Genomic DNA, 14,986 nt, shown 5'->3' with positions numbered 1-14,986 from the left:
AAAAGAACAAATAGTAGTCACAGGGTTAGCAAAAACTGTTCTTCTTAGATGACAGTTAACAAGCACTAAAAGAACTGAAGTGCATCTAATTTAAAGACAAAAGGTAGAACAGAAGGATAAACTCATCACATAGACCAGATTTATTTACAGAAAATGTGAAGGCTTTCAAGACGCAATGTAGAAGTGTTTAGCACACAGTGTACAATGTCATGCTTTAAGATAAAGCAAGAGACTCCTTTTCTCAGTACAAATTTCAAAGAAATCTAAAAGGAAAATGCATACATGACTAGAAAGGCAGAACTCTGATGAGGATGAGGATAATGATACAGAAATACAATTCCCTCTCAGGTCTTGATACAACTAAGTTTTTACAATAGATTGGTGGCATGCGACATTGGATGTATGATCAATAAATAAGAGATTTAAAAAAATGATACTGGAGCTTAGTGAATTGTAACCAAAGTTGGAAATATGCAAAATGGTTGGTGACTACCCAACGTGAAATTCCAAAATTAAGGGTTTTTTTGCATATAGTAAGCATAAAATTAACCTATGCAGAACAGTTAGATTGACATATTGACTCCATAGTACCTAAGAGCCATACTTATGGCCCAGCTCCTTTCCAAGCAAGCATTGCACAACACAGGAGAGAAATATGACCCTTGTGCTGAACCAGAGAGAATAATGTATTTTTTAACCTGGTGGGTCTCAGCACATCTGCAATCTAACTATTCTCAAGATTTTTGTAGGCATCATGGCAGACGAGAAAATTGAAGGACAATAATGAGATGGCTTTGCAGGAAGATCTTCACGTATCTAAAGGAAGCATGGGAGAAAGCTGCAGGGATCTTGTTTGGAAATTGAACAAACAGATGATGGAAACCATTGCCATAGGCTGATCAGCGTTTGTGTCAACCTCTTGGTACTCAGCAGCTGCATCTATATGAGCAGCCGACCATGCAGTTGTCAATGCGCAGTCTTTTAGTACTTGCTTACTTAACTTTAGTACTTAAGTACTAAATGACTGCACAGTAACCAGCTACCAGTTACTGTGCTGCCACATGGTTATTTTTAGATGCTACTGCACAGTAGCTACAAACTACTGCACTGTAGCTTGTTAGTACTCCACAGTAGCATCACTATGACACATGAACACCGCATGGCCCTGGAGACTGGTGGGCTACAGAAACCACCTGCAGGCGGCAACGGTGTTGGCAGTAGGGGCATGGTGGTGGTGAGCAGAGAGCTTCTGTAAGCGGCCATGGGGGGGTGGTAACTGCCAACTGGCAGTTGACGACCACCTGCAGATGCCCCCAGCAGCATTGGCAGTGGCTGGCAGTGATCGGGGACTGCCCACAGATGCCGCCAGCGGTGTTGGCAGTGAGAGGAGAGGGGTGGCAAGCATCGACCACCCGCAGGTACCACCGGCAGTGTCGGTGGCACTTTTTGCAAGGGGTGCACCACCAAGTTCAGGGGGTACATGTACACCTGCATGCACCCAATATGTATCACCAATGCCACCACAGTTCATGGCTGAAGAAATTATGGTGCCATAGCAATGAGCTACAATGTCATAGCATCCTGTGTAGCACACCCAGCAGCTACTAATAGGTAAAGGAGTAAGCCATTGAAAACCTTTTACATGGAGATAATTAGTTTATGTTTCATGCAATAGAGATAAAGGAGACAGTAAAGAAAATGGTGACATGATCTCTTGCTCCTTATGCAACAAATTCATTACAAATAAAGCTGATAGTCAGTGTAGTCTAAAAGTCTTCACTAAAAGTAAGAAATGTACAAAATGAAGTATCTCTACTAGGATTATGGTGGCTTCTGAAACGCACAGGATGGCGGAAGCATGCCAGACAGCATATAAGTTATTTTTATGGGACACTAATCAATTCCTGTACAAAAATATTCTGCTTAAAGACAAACCTCTAAATAGAGGTTGAAAAGGGAAGTCATCCTATGTGTGCTTGAGTTATGGGTAGTTTTCAAAATCAGATCATGAAATGGAAGTATAAATTATTTACTGACCAGGATGGCAAAGATCTTTGTGACGGGTTTTAATGGATTGGGATAATCTGAGGATATAATAAATATATATATCATAAAGTCCCTCTACACATACAGGTAAAGGCACAATGGGATCCAGTGCATGATCTACACAATCATGCCTCCAGCCATGCCACACATGCATGGCATGAGGCATGTGTCACAGGCCAGCTGGGCACTGTGAGTATATCAATTTAGTTGCAGACTGAGGGACCACTGCAACTTTATGAGCCACTGGGCTTTTTGGTTCGGGATCGAGGAGGTGATGTTGGAAAGGAAAAAAATGACAAATTTCACTTACAAAAAAGAATGAATTTTACTTATGACAACAAAAGATATAGTTTGCATATATAATAGTTAATAAAAAGGTTAAGCTAATAAACAGACAACATAACAATACATATTGAAATTGACAGTGATAATAAAACAGATAAAGAAATTAACCAAGAGTTCCCACTTGGTTAGTAACTTATTGATAGTCCCTCAGTTAGAAGATGCATGTCAAGTTGAATCAACGAAGTCAGACGTTTCTGAACTGGGCTGCCCAAAGGCGAACCAGTGGAAGCCCCTCAGTCAGAATCTGGTCCTCACTCTCACAGGGAGTAAGAGAGATCCATGGGGCATGGGACAGCAATGACCCTTTTGTTCCGTCCTTCCTGAGGGTTACTATGATGTGTGTGTTCTTTTATATTCTAATTATGCTATTTTTTTAGTTATGTAGCCATTCATAATATTGCTTTATAGCTGTTATCCTGTGGGGTTAAAAGGTGTTAGAAATCATTATAATAAGTTACTGCCCAAGCTTGGGTTTATCCAATAAGCAAATTGCAATATAGCATCTTCAGGTTTGAAATTAACTTTTCCCTGCCTAAATCCAGCCACTTCAGAACTCTCTATGGTTTTTTGAGATGTTTTTTCTTGAAATGTACTGGATAAGCTAGGCGGTTAAATCCAGTTTTAATCATCATCAAGGCTAAATTCTGAGAGAAAAAGAACTATTAGGTCAGCTAATTTCACAGCTATAGCTTTGTCTTTGAGGCCTAGTCAGTTCCACAAACAGTTACAAGTTACATTTGCAGGTTACAAAACTACAAGCTTCATATTAGACAAAAGTTCCAAATGCCTCCAAGAAGCACATATTTATTGCTTATTAATTTCTTTGGTTCTGGCCATCACAGGCATGACTGTGGGATCATGAATCAGATCACCTGGTGCAGGGGGAGCCCAGTCCTGGGTTTTCTTTACCTTGATGGGGCTTCCAGCCATGAGGACACACCATGAACTACCATGGCTGGGAGCCCCATCACCTGACCTGGGTTCCCAGCTGAGGAAGCACCCCAGGGGTCCCCATTCAGTTTCCCAACCACAGGGGTGCATGAAGCTGAGACCCTGGGAGCCAGCATCAGCTGGAAGCTCCCAGGCTCAAGGTTACACATGCCCCCCTTCCCCCCCCCAAGCTGTGAGCTCTGATCAGCTGATGGGGTACCTAGCCATGAGGGCTCCTGGCCATGCATTCAGTTAATGACAATAACAGCTACAAAGTTGTTATAAATATTTTATGGAATAATTTTGTAGCTTATTCCTCCTCTTATCATGCCATTAATTGAATGAATTTGTTATCAGGTGACCACTTGCGATGTGATTACCTGGTTAATCCCACCTTAAGTGTAACATGTAAGATGGGGCCATGCAACCAAGCAGTCCTAAAATAAATGCCTGACAGCAGATTGATGTGTGACACTGGATATACATGAATAACACCAGAATTTAAACATGATGTGAGAGCTGAAATCAGCACTAGGATATTTTGCAGCACCTGCAAAATTAGGGCATTTTTACACATGCTCCAGGGGGGTGCGCTTTAATTAGAGGAGGTACGAGAGCTGGTCTAATTAAACAACCCACAGAGTCTCATGTATCAGCATCCCCATGCATCAAACAAACTTTAGTTAAAGCGCCCTCATCACCATTTTGAAGCACAAGGATGCTGATACACAAGATGCGGAGGCTGACTGGGGCATGCTAACTAGCATGATCCAGCAGACTCCCCGCATGTGTACAGGCACCCTTAGTGATTAGTGGCTTCTCAGTATAAAAATCCAAAACTAAGAAAGTAAGTAAAGCTGAACTTTAGCAAATGGAGAAAACAGCTATTACTGAGGATTCAGATACCAACAGACTGAGCAGTATGGCTATTTGAATAAAAATGAGTTAAAGCTTTGAATGAATTAAAAAAAATGGAGTAAGGTCATTGAATATGAATGTAACTCCACAACAACGTGAGAAAGTCTTGTTTAGACTTTTAAATACAAGAATAATTACAGTTTGGCATGTGAGTCTAGTGTTTTGACAAGTCTAGCTTAATAAAGAAAAAGCAAAACTTCCATTTCCTGAGGTATGCTAAGGCATATTCTCTCCAACCTACATGGAGAGCTGGATGAAGTAGAGATAGGATAGTACTTGGCAATCTTCTGATTTCAAGTAAAAATGATCAATGGCACAACTGTGTAATGTTCTGCAGATTACCAAAGGAACAAAAATTGAACAGCAAAAAAATGTCAGATGAATGAATGAGATTAATTGTGCAGGAAATACACTTGATGACATATAATCTAATTGGCAATTGCACAAATTGGAATAATGGGATGGTCTTACAGAGGTTCTGCTGAGTACATTCACCCTAATTTGTCAAAATTTTGTATATTATTCTATTTTAATAATTGTATTTTTGTTTATAATGGATCCAGGTTTTATTGTAAGCCACACTGCATCTCTTTAGGGGAAGGTGGTGTATAAAACTAATAAATACATAAATAATTTAGTGTTCCACTATGAATGCTGCCTATGGACAAAACTGAATGGCACATGGGTGACTGGCAAGGGAATCAATTTGGGCATTTAAATAAAGTTACAGAAACACTGAAGTTGAGATTTTTGGAGAATAACAAAGCCCCCTACAGTCTCCGGCAGTGAACATTCATGGGCTGTAAAATATTTTTCTGCATGCTAACCATTCAATGGACTATGCTTCCAAAGCACTAAAATAGTGGCTTTCAAACTTCCTAAAGTTATGGAACCTTTCATATCACTTCTTCTGCCACGAACCCCTGCATCTATCCTGTGAGCTGATGCCAAGCCAGGCAACCCAGCCTGACAATGGTGGCACATCACCTCCCAGCCTACATTACTCCCGATCCCTTTGCTGAACCACTGATGACCTCTCATGGAACCCCAGGGTGGTGTGGGACATAGTTTTAAAATCACGGGATTAAAACACAGTCAGACTACACTAAAACTAAAAAAGGAATATGGAAATACTAGCAGTGTGTCTCTGTGAGTGGCCTCATAAGCAGAATCATTTGGAGTTGTTATGGAGCATAAATCATTGGAAGCCATTATGACAGAAACCATGACCCAAAGCACTACACAGAACACAGAAAATGATTTTGAAATTTCTGGAATATTTATTTAAAGTGAAATAATAGCTAACACAGCCCTTCTTCTAGCGGCTGCATTGTCAAGGATGCTTATAAAAGTGAAAAGCGGCACCGCAGGGAGAAGAACCTGAAGTAAATACAACTCGAGGACTTCCAAAAATAGATGTGACAAAGTGAAATGAGAAATACAAACCAATCTAAATTTACAAGAGTGCAAAGCAGTAATTTTGGATGGAAAACCTATCTGAAAAAGAACATTGTCCTTCAAGCATAAAATCTAAGATGAACGTAGAGAAAATTACAATATTCTTCACAAAGAAGTACCACAAGTGAAATTTTGGCCAATGATTTCAGTAGAGCTGGGATTTCTCTCGTAAGCAAAATACCTCACAGCCTAAGGCCAGGAATGTAGGGTTAATCCATGATGCTCATCAAGGTATTGAGAAGTGATGCTCTATCCTGGGCCATCATGAATGGATACTGTGGTAGATAAACAGATGAATGAAGCAGGGAGAGGGATCTCTCAGGGAAAGCATTCTTAATGGCAGAGTAAGTGAGGGCAGTCTATGAGGGCAGTCTGGTCAAAATGCATACCTTGAATTATACAGACCTCAAATGTGTCCCTAACTTTAAGTCTTTGCATCCTTCTTATGTATAGAAAATGCAATCTTTTGACAGATTCATCTAAACTTCCTGAACAGTCATGTGAAGAAACTGTTGTTTGGAGAACTGTCTCCTGATATTTTATTTATCAAATCAAATTTTCTGTGAAAAATGCATTATAAGTGACATTTCCAGTCTAATTCATTAAGGATTTGGAAAGTTCAATTTTAATATTGTTCCGCAGATGGGCTTGGATGAATTCAAGCTTAGTACAGCAGCAAAGCAATTTTAATAATTGTTCAACTAAGTGACCATCTGAGTTGAGGAAATGAAACAATGCTATCTCTGTAGTCTGCTTTTTCTTTTATGGCATAATTATTGCTTTATGGCAGTAATTACAGTACAGATAATGAAATAAGTATACTTTTGGAATGAACTGATTCTGCTAAGCATAGCACCTTAGCACAGCATCTTATGTGAAGCTGGTGTAACTGTACACATTTTCTCCAATAATGTTAAAATTAGAGATGTTTAAATTAAAAAAATAGATGTTTAAAATTTTAAAAAGATATTTAAAATTGAACTGTGTTGGAACTAAAGAGGATAGTACCATTTGATTAAAAGAACCTGGATTTAAACAGCATTCTCCTTCATAGACCACCTAATTCATTAGAAAATATGGTAGAAATCCATAACTCAGCTGTAAGGGGTTTTTCCCACAACCTTGAAGGTGTAAGAGTTATACAATTATATAAATACTTTTAACATTTCTACTGGTGACTGAATCAATCTTTCCAAATAGATTTTGTTTGTCAAATTCCTACAGAGAGTACCATTTCTATGTTGTCAATGAAGGCCACCAGTCTAAGTTATCAGTGGCAAATCATCAGCAAATGGGTTATTTCTAGCCTAATTTTGCAGGGATTAATAACAGGCCTGGCATTATTCAGCATTTTAAGTGCTGATATTGAAGTAAATATAAAAGCATTAGTAATAAAAATTGTGGAAAACACAAAGATTGATTGAGTAAATATGTAATGACCAAGCAATCATACAGAAAGACTGGATTGATTACTTGACAAGTTTGGCCCATTCAAACAAAATGTATTGTCATACAGCCAAATGGAAGATTATGCCTCTAGGAAAAAAGAATTATCCCACAGAATGGAGGATGGTATCTTGGAAAGCAGTGCCTCTGAAAAGGATGTGGGAGTCAATAGCAAGCAAAGAACTGAGCATGAGCTCCTGTTGGGATGCTATGGTAAAAAGGACAAATACTTTTGAGTGAATAGAAGCAGGATTTTTTTTGGAAACAGGCTGTGTCTAAACAAGTGGCATCATGTGGCAGGAAGTGTGACACGAAGCTACTTCACAGTCAGTGTCATGAAACAGCCATTCCTCAGCATGACTAAGCAGTAACTCCAGTATAAATATAAGCAAGTATAAAAAAGTACTAAGAGACTGCTCAATAACAACTGGGCAGCCAGCATCTCATATAGATGCAGCCACCAAACACTAAGTAATATTACTGTTACTACTGTTTGCAGCATTGCTGAGACCAACACAAGAATATTATATGCCATTCAAGGATGTTAAAAACTTGCAGAGAATAAGAGAAAAGTCATACAATTTATCTGAGGTTGAGAAAAATGCCTTACAGTAAAAAATTTAGAGATGATTTTGATTAAATGTCTTTGTTTCCAAAAATGTCAGTTCATTGAAATTGAAACTGTGTGCAGGAAAGCATCAGTTTCAATGTATTTCTCATTTTAAGCACTTTTTAAAATGTTTTCAAATTGTTAGAACATTGTATTTCAATATTTTTAAATGGAAAATGCTGTTTTTGCTGCAGTGTCTTTTCACAGTCATAGGGTCATAGAATCATAGGGTGTTTGTACACACAACAAAATGGGCTTTTAAAGCAGCTGAAATGCCCTTTTGCACCATTTTAATGGTGTTGCTGTTTGCACATTTGGTGTCATATTCTGCCTTAACGGCATGGTTGTTTGCACACTCAGCAGTGTATTCCACTTTAACTGACTTTGTAACATAGCAAGATAAAACCCCTCTAAGGTATTTTCGTTTGCTACCTAACAAAGTGCAACAGTGCACGGGGCTCTGGAAGCCAATGTGCTTGGAAAAGCCCAGGCTTGGCGGGCTTCCAGTGCCCCATGCACTGTCCCGACCACCTTCTCCCACCGCCAGCACACCCAACTGCCCTCCTGCTGCCTTGCCAGTCTGCCCCAGGGGCAAGCCAGCCATTCCCAGGTGGTCCCAGGCAGCGGAAAGGTGGCAGGGATGGTGCAGGGATGCTGGAGCTTACCTGCCTCTCCTGCAGCGGCGGTTGGGAGAGGCAAGCTGCTGGTGGGCCAAGTGGTTCCTGAGCTACAGGGGACCCAGGTGCTTCTCTCCACAGTGGCAGTATCTCCCGGGCAGCACCTGCCTGCTGGCACCCGGGCTGGGTGTTCCCAGGGGCACTGCAGCTGCAGAAGGAAGCATCGGGCCCTGCACAGCTCAGAGACTGTGTGATCTGACGGCAGCCAGTGCAGGCAGACTTGATTGAAGGGGAGAAAAACAGCATAGAGGAGCCTGACCTTTTTTTTTCCTTCTTCTTCTCTTGGAGCCTGCCTGCCTGCTTGAGCTGTGCAGGTGCCGGTGCCTCCCTCCACGGCTGCAGTGCCCCCGGTACCACCTGGGCTGGGTGCCACCTGGGGAGCGCCACTGCTGGAGAGGGACCACTTAGCTAGCCAGCAGCTCTCCCCCCACCCCTGTCCACCATGGGAAAGGCAGCTTAGCTTTAAGGATCAGTCCCCCTAACCCTTGTCTACACATGATGGGGGTTTAGTTCAGTTTAGTTCTCCCTAAATTGAAATGGTGGAAACAGTTGTTTTTTAAAAACCCACCATTTCAATTTAGGAAGAACTAAACCCTCCATCATGTGTACAAGCACCTATAGAGAAGCAGGGCTGGAAGGGACCTCCAGAGGTCATCTAGTCCAACATCCTGCATGAGGTAGGATCATCCATATCCAAACAATCACATACAAACCATAATCTAAATTCTATGTAAGACTACTATCAACTCTTTTCTGCAACTTCAGACCATTGGTCTGCACCCTCCTCTCTACTGCGAGAAGGAAAGGGTGCTCTCCTTCTTCTCTAATGGCTGACCTTCAAGTATTTGAAGACTTCTATAAGATTGCCTCCTTCAGCCTCTCCTTGTATGACTTGCTTTCCAAGCCCTTGATCTTCTTTGTTGCCCACCTCTGGACTCTATCTAACTTCTCCACTTCCTTTTTAAAATGTGGAGCCCAGAACTACACACAGTACTCCAGATGATTCCTAACCAGTGCTGAGTAGAGATGCACTACCATTTCCCATGTCTTGTACCTAATGCTTTTATGGATGCATCCCAAAACTGCACTCACCATTTGTGTGGCTGCATCTCACTGCATATTGAGTCTGTGGTCTACCAAGACTCCCAAGTCCTTTTCCATATGCTGTATCTAGCCAGATGTCACCCATTGTCCACATTGAAGTTCATCCTGGTAGCTCTAGCCTAACTTGTCAATCTTTCCTTTGCTTGCAGGTATTGAGCCAGTTTTCTATCTACCTTATATCATTTTTTTCCAGTCCACATTTTTCCAATTTGTTTATGAGAAGGTCTTGTGGGACCTTGTCAAAAGCCTTGCTGAAGTCCAGATATATATAGCCACCACATTCTCTTCATCCACACAAATAGTTACTTTGTCAAGGAAAGACATCGGGTTTGTTTAACATGATTTATTTTTCATAAATCCATTCTGGCTGCATGCAATCAGCCTTTCTTTCTTCTAGATGCTTGCACATGGCCTTCCTTAGGATATGCTCCAGTAAGATCCCAAGTTTTGAAGTGAGGCTAACCAGTCTATAGTTCCCTGGGTCCTAGTTCTTGCCTTTTTTAAAGAGAGGTACTACATTGGCCCTTTTCCAATCCTCTGGTACCTGGCCCATCTCCCACAACTTCATGAAGATCATTGACAAGGGCTCCAAGATCTGCTCTGTTGGTTCCTTTCAGGACCCTGGGATGAAGCTCATCTGGCCCTGCTGACTTGATTTCATTCAGGCCTCTGTCAGATCTCTGACAGTCTCTTTTGTTCTCTCCTCCCTCAGATTGCCCCCTTCCTTATCCAGATTATCCCTTTTAGGTATATGACCACAGGTTTGTTTGGGGAAGACTGAGGCAAAGTAGCTATTGAATAGCTCCACCTTCTTTGCATCTTCAATTAGGAGTTCCCCCTGGATTGTTAACAGAGGAACCACAGCTTCTTTGGTCTTTCTCTTCTGGCCAGCATACTTATACAACCTCTTCTTGTTGTCCCAAAATTGTGACCCTTAGAAGCTCCCAGCCCTCCTCCCAGGGCACCATGCCTATTATCTCCTTGAGTCAGATGAAATCTGCCTTTTTGAAATCTAGCGTCCTAATTTTGCTGACCTCATGCTTTCCCTGTCTCAGGATCTGGAATTCCACTTCATTGTGATCACTTCCTGCCAAGTTACACCATGTTCTCATCTTTCACCAGTTCTTCCCTGCTGGTCAGGAAAAAAATCCAAGATACATGATCCCCTTGTTGTCTCCTCCACTTGATGAAAAACAAAATTGCCTTCCACACAAGTTAAGAATCAGTGCCTCATCCACCTCCTCTTCCTGATTAGGTGGCCTGCAATAAATCCCCACCATTATATTGGTGCCGCATCTTTCACCTTTCATTATAAATACATTCTGCCTTGCTGTCTTCTTCCTCCTGAGCCAGGGAACAAGAGTAAAAGTTTTTCATATACATCAGATATATTTTGCATTTTGACCTCCTTGCTTCCCTTCTGCGCCACTTGATGCAGTCCTGTAGCTCACTGACTTTTTCCCAGAATTGACTTGTTTGTTCAAGTCCTTTCCCCTCTGGACTATGTGCTCTGCTGCTGGAGGGTTTTGATCACCATCCCTAGTGAAAGCTAATTTAAAGCCCTCCTTACAGATAGACAATACCCAAAGATATTTTTCCCCATTCTTGTCAGATGGATCCCATCTCTTGATAGCAGTCCTCCTCCCATGAACATCTGCCCATTGTTGAAGAAGCTAAAGTCTTCACGTCAACACCACTGTCTCAACCAAATTAATTTAATTTTTATTAATGTTCCATTTGACCTGAGCTAAAATTAAGTGACCTGTCACTTCACAGGCATTTTCAGAATGTTGGCTTTTTGTCACAATTCAGGATAGGAAACATTTCTTGTCCAGCTTTACTTAAATGCTCAGTGCATGGAACTTATCAAAAAGAATTTGGGTGGTGACTTGATGTTAGTGCATAAATACATTCAAAAAGAGGAAATACCACATCCTTATGGATTCTTTATTTTCTTAGATAAAAAAAACCATAATCAGAACAAGCGGCAGGAGGCTAAAGCCCCACAAATACAAATTAGAAAATAGGCACACATTTTAATTTTGATAGTAATTAACTATGGAAGCCAATTGTGGATTCCCTATATCAGCAGTTCTCAGTCTTTTTAGACTCGAGGCACTCCTTCACAACTTTTCAAAATTTTGCAGCATCCCATTTAAAAAGCATAATTGCATTGCTATTATTAATTTGTTATCAGTTAATTAGATCATCATAATTATATTATGTTTACTCTGCTGCCACAGTTGCTACAGCCAGGTGAATCTGTGCAGTGCACCTCCCAGGTTAGGAAGCAGCTATGGTAGGAGTGTCTGCTCTTGCCACAGCCCTTCCAGATCCTACCCTGAATGTTGTCTCCTGGAAACAGGCATATGGGGCAAATGGGGCATTACATTATGCAGGCAATCACTCGGTTTCTGTTATACCTCTTCCTGGTTTGGCTCAAGAACACAGAGATGCATGGGGCGAGCCCTACCTGGTGGCCGCAACATCATTCTCCAGGCTACTGCTGCCATGGGGTGAAATTTCCCAAGTGCCTTGGTTTTCAGGAGGCATGCAGAGCCCAACCAAGATGGAGCTGCAGCAGAGGTTGCATATCTGCCTACATTACATTATAGAGGCAGATATGCCACTTCTGCTTCACCAGTTCTTACTTCAGATGAACCTGGAAGATCTAGAACAGAAGTAGCAGTGCAACATCCCTGGTAGGTTCTCACAGCTCCCCAACCACTGCCCTGTGTGTTGCTGGCTTCAAATCCACACTGGATGACTTTCTGGCATTGTGAGTCCAAATGACTGTCATATACTCTAGCCCTAAATTCTTAGACTTAAAGAAAAACCTGAAGTTTTAGAATTACCCTTTTTTTTTCTCCTTTCTAATCATCTATAATTCTGAGAATTGTTCTATTTCTTTTCTTTTTAATAGAACTTTTTGCTTTTATCTGTTTTGTTCTCTGTTTAACTCCACTCTGTACTTTTCTGAGGCCTTTAAAATCTCAAGACTCTAAATGTTTCTTTTTTTTCTTTTGTTGTTGTTAAGATGTGTGGGCCTTGAGCTCATTCTTTGTTACTGAATGTCATCCCTGGAATTATAGGTTTAAAGAGACCTGGTCCAATCTTCAGCTGGAACTCTAAGCTTCCTTAGTTATATAGTTACATAGTGTTTCACAGAGCTAATATGTTGTTAGAGGAATATTTTTTCTATGATGCTTTAGCAAAAATGTGTTCAAATTGATCAATGTATTTCTCCACTGGTTCACTTTAATAGTATGTAGCCTGAAGCTCTGGATACAAAATACTAGCTGTGTAACTGTCAAACCTTTTTCTAATGAGCTGTAGCACCAATTGCTTAAAGGATATTTAAGCAGGATATATTTAATATTTTTAAAACATATGAATGGCCCTTTTCAAAAGGAAAAGATTTTTAGTTATATTTTATAACATAACATAATACTGAATTAATCAAACTGAAGAGTGCCATACAATTATGCTACTAATTAAGGCTCTAATGGACACTACCAACAATCCCTAAAAAATGAGTCCTTTCACAAACTTCAGTGATGTGAACTGTTTTCTTTATTTTGATGATGTTATTGGATGTCAGGTGTAACAGCATCCTTGGGCTGAAAAATGGTGATGGGGTCACTTTAACTGAAACTCATCAAACAAGCTTTAGTTGAAAGGCCCCTGCCACCATTTTTCAGTGTGGAGATGCTGATACACATGACGCTGGAGTCTGCTGGAGCACAGTAATTACCACACTCCAGCAGAGTCGATTAATCTCTGACACGCTGTAATTACAGTGCATCAGAGCAGCCTTGTTACATGTCTGTAGGCGCCCTTAGAAACTAACTGGTTCAGCGAGGCATGAGCTTTCATAAGTCATAACCTACTTTGTCAGGTGAAACTAAAGTGTGCTGCTTGGTACATGGTTTGCTTACTGCATATTATGATGTAGATTCAAAGCCAGTGTCATTTTCACTATAGAAGTGTAACCAGACCGTAGGTACCAAAGTGCTAAAAGCAACCTTGGGCTTTTAGCCTCCGTCAGTCACATTTCTACATATAAAACACAAGAGCAGGCACCTCTTGGTGTATTGCTGTTAGGCTTTTGGCAAACTCCCAATGTAGCCATCTCATGCAACTAAAATTTGGAAGTTCATAAAGATCTGTATATCAGTGATTGGGTATATGTGATAATCTCTACCAGTGTATGCTCAAAGAAATATCTTCACCAATTTAATTTTTTGAATCATATGCTTGTGTGTTTTTACTTCATTGAGGTTTTCCCTGTTCTCACTTAAAGTGTGATCCCAAACCCTTCGATGTCAATGAAAAGGGAAACTTGTTTATATCAAGGGGTTCCATAACCTCAAAGCTCTACACAGTGCAGTTGTCTAGACTCTGTGTCTTTACTGATGTCTACATGTCATTTGTCTTTTTCTTTCCATGTTTGTCCTGATGAGCTCCTCATGTTTGATTCTTTGCAGACATCTCAGTCAGTCTGCTCGCAGTGGTCGTGAGCTTCTGTGGGCTTGCCTTGCTGGTCGTCTCGCTTTTTGTTTTCTGGAAGTTATGTTGGCCATGCTGGAGAAGCAAACCTCTGACTTCCAACCCCAGTAATATCCCTCAGAGCAACTCTAATGCTCCCACTGAGGTTTTTGAGACCAATGAGAAAAAGGACATTAAAGAAAATGGCAAACCTTCAGCAAAAATCCTTGAGGCTGCCATAAAAATCAGTCACACTTCACCTGACATTCCAGCCGAGGTTCAGAATGCATTGAAAGAACATCTAATCAAACATGCACGCATGCAGAGGCAGATCACTGAGCCTACATCATCATCCAGGTAAGAAAACTTCAATTTATTGAGTATAGATAACAGTTTGGCTTTTCCTGAAAATTAGAGAATCAACATCTGTGAGTTGTTAGGTTCTTCATTCTGTGTTGAAAAGTTATAGATAAAACACTGGTCTTATTAAGTTGAATCATCACAATTGCTGCAAAAATGTCACTGAACAGCAATAATAAATAATTGGAAAAGTTAAGATTTATATTCAAAAAATTGCTTCTAAATGAAAGCATCAGTCAATATCTGCTGCAACTGTACATAAAGGTATATTTCTACTTTTGACAATTTTTATTCAACATTTTCTTGTGAAAGGGAAGTTAAGGGCTATTTGGCAAAGCAAGACAGGCATACAGACCCCATCTTTCAGGTGCAGTTAGTGAGTACATTTTTATTGGTGCAGCAATTGCTCCTACAGCTGAAAATTAGACTCATAATGAAGTAAATTACGATTTTATCATTGATGGCACTTTCCTTTAAGGCATGGGTTGACATATAAAAAAGAATTAAAGATTTGAGTCTCACCAGGATATAGGTCCATTCAGTGTACTCCTAAAACACAGCATCTTTCATTCAGATTTTTTTTTTATAAATGGAGAGATCTAGT

The 14,986-nt window shown here is 40.5% G+C and overlaps 1 protein-coding gene across 1 annotated transcript in view; it reads left to right on the top strand.

Moving 5' to 3' along the window:
- Positions 1–14,986, top strand: part of SYT10 (synaptotagmin 10) — a 62,085-nt gene that overhangs the window by 9,452 nt on the left and 37,647 nt on the right. The window contains exon 2 of the mRNA XM_019544657.1: positions 14,022–14,379. Within this exon, the coding sequence (XP_019400202.1) occupies positions 14,022–14,379 (358 nt within the window). The remainder of the gene's footprint in view (positions 1–14,021; positions 14,380–14,986) is intronic.

The sequence above is a fragment of the Crocodylus porosus genome, unplaced genomic scaffold (genome assembly GCF_001723895.1).
Source record: "Crocodylus porosus isolate Cpor-Errol unplaced genomic scaffold, CroPor_comp1, whole genome shotgun sequence".
In the NCBI taxonomy this organism is placed as follows: domain Eukaryota; kingdom Metazoa; phylum Chordata; order Crocodylia; family Crocodylidae; genus Crocodylus; species Crocodylus porosus.
This window is presented reverse-complemented; position numbering and strand designations above follow the sequence as displayed.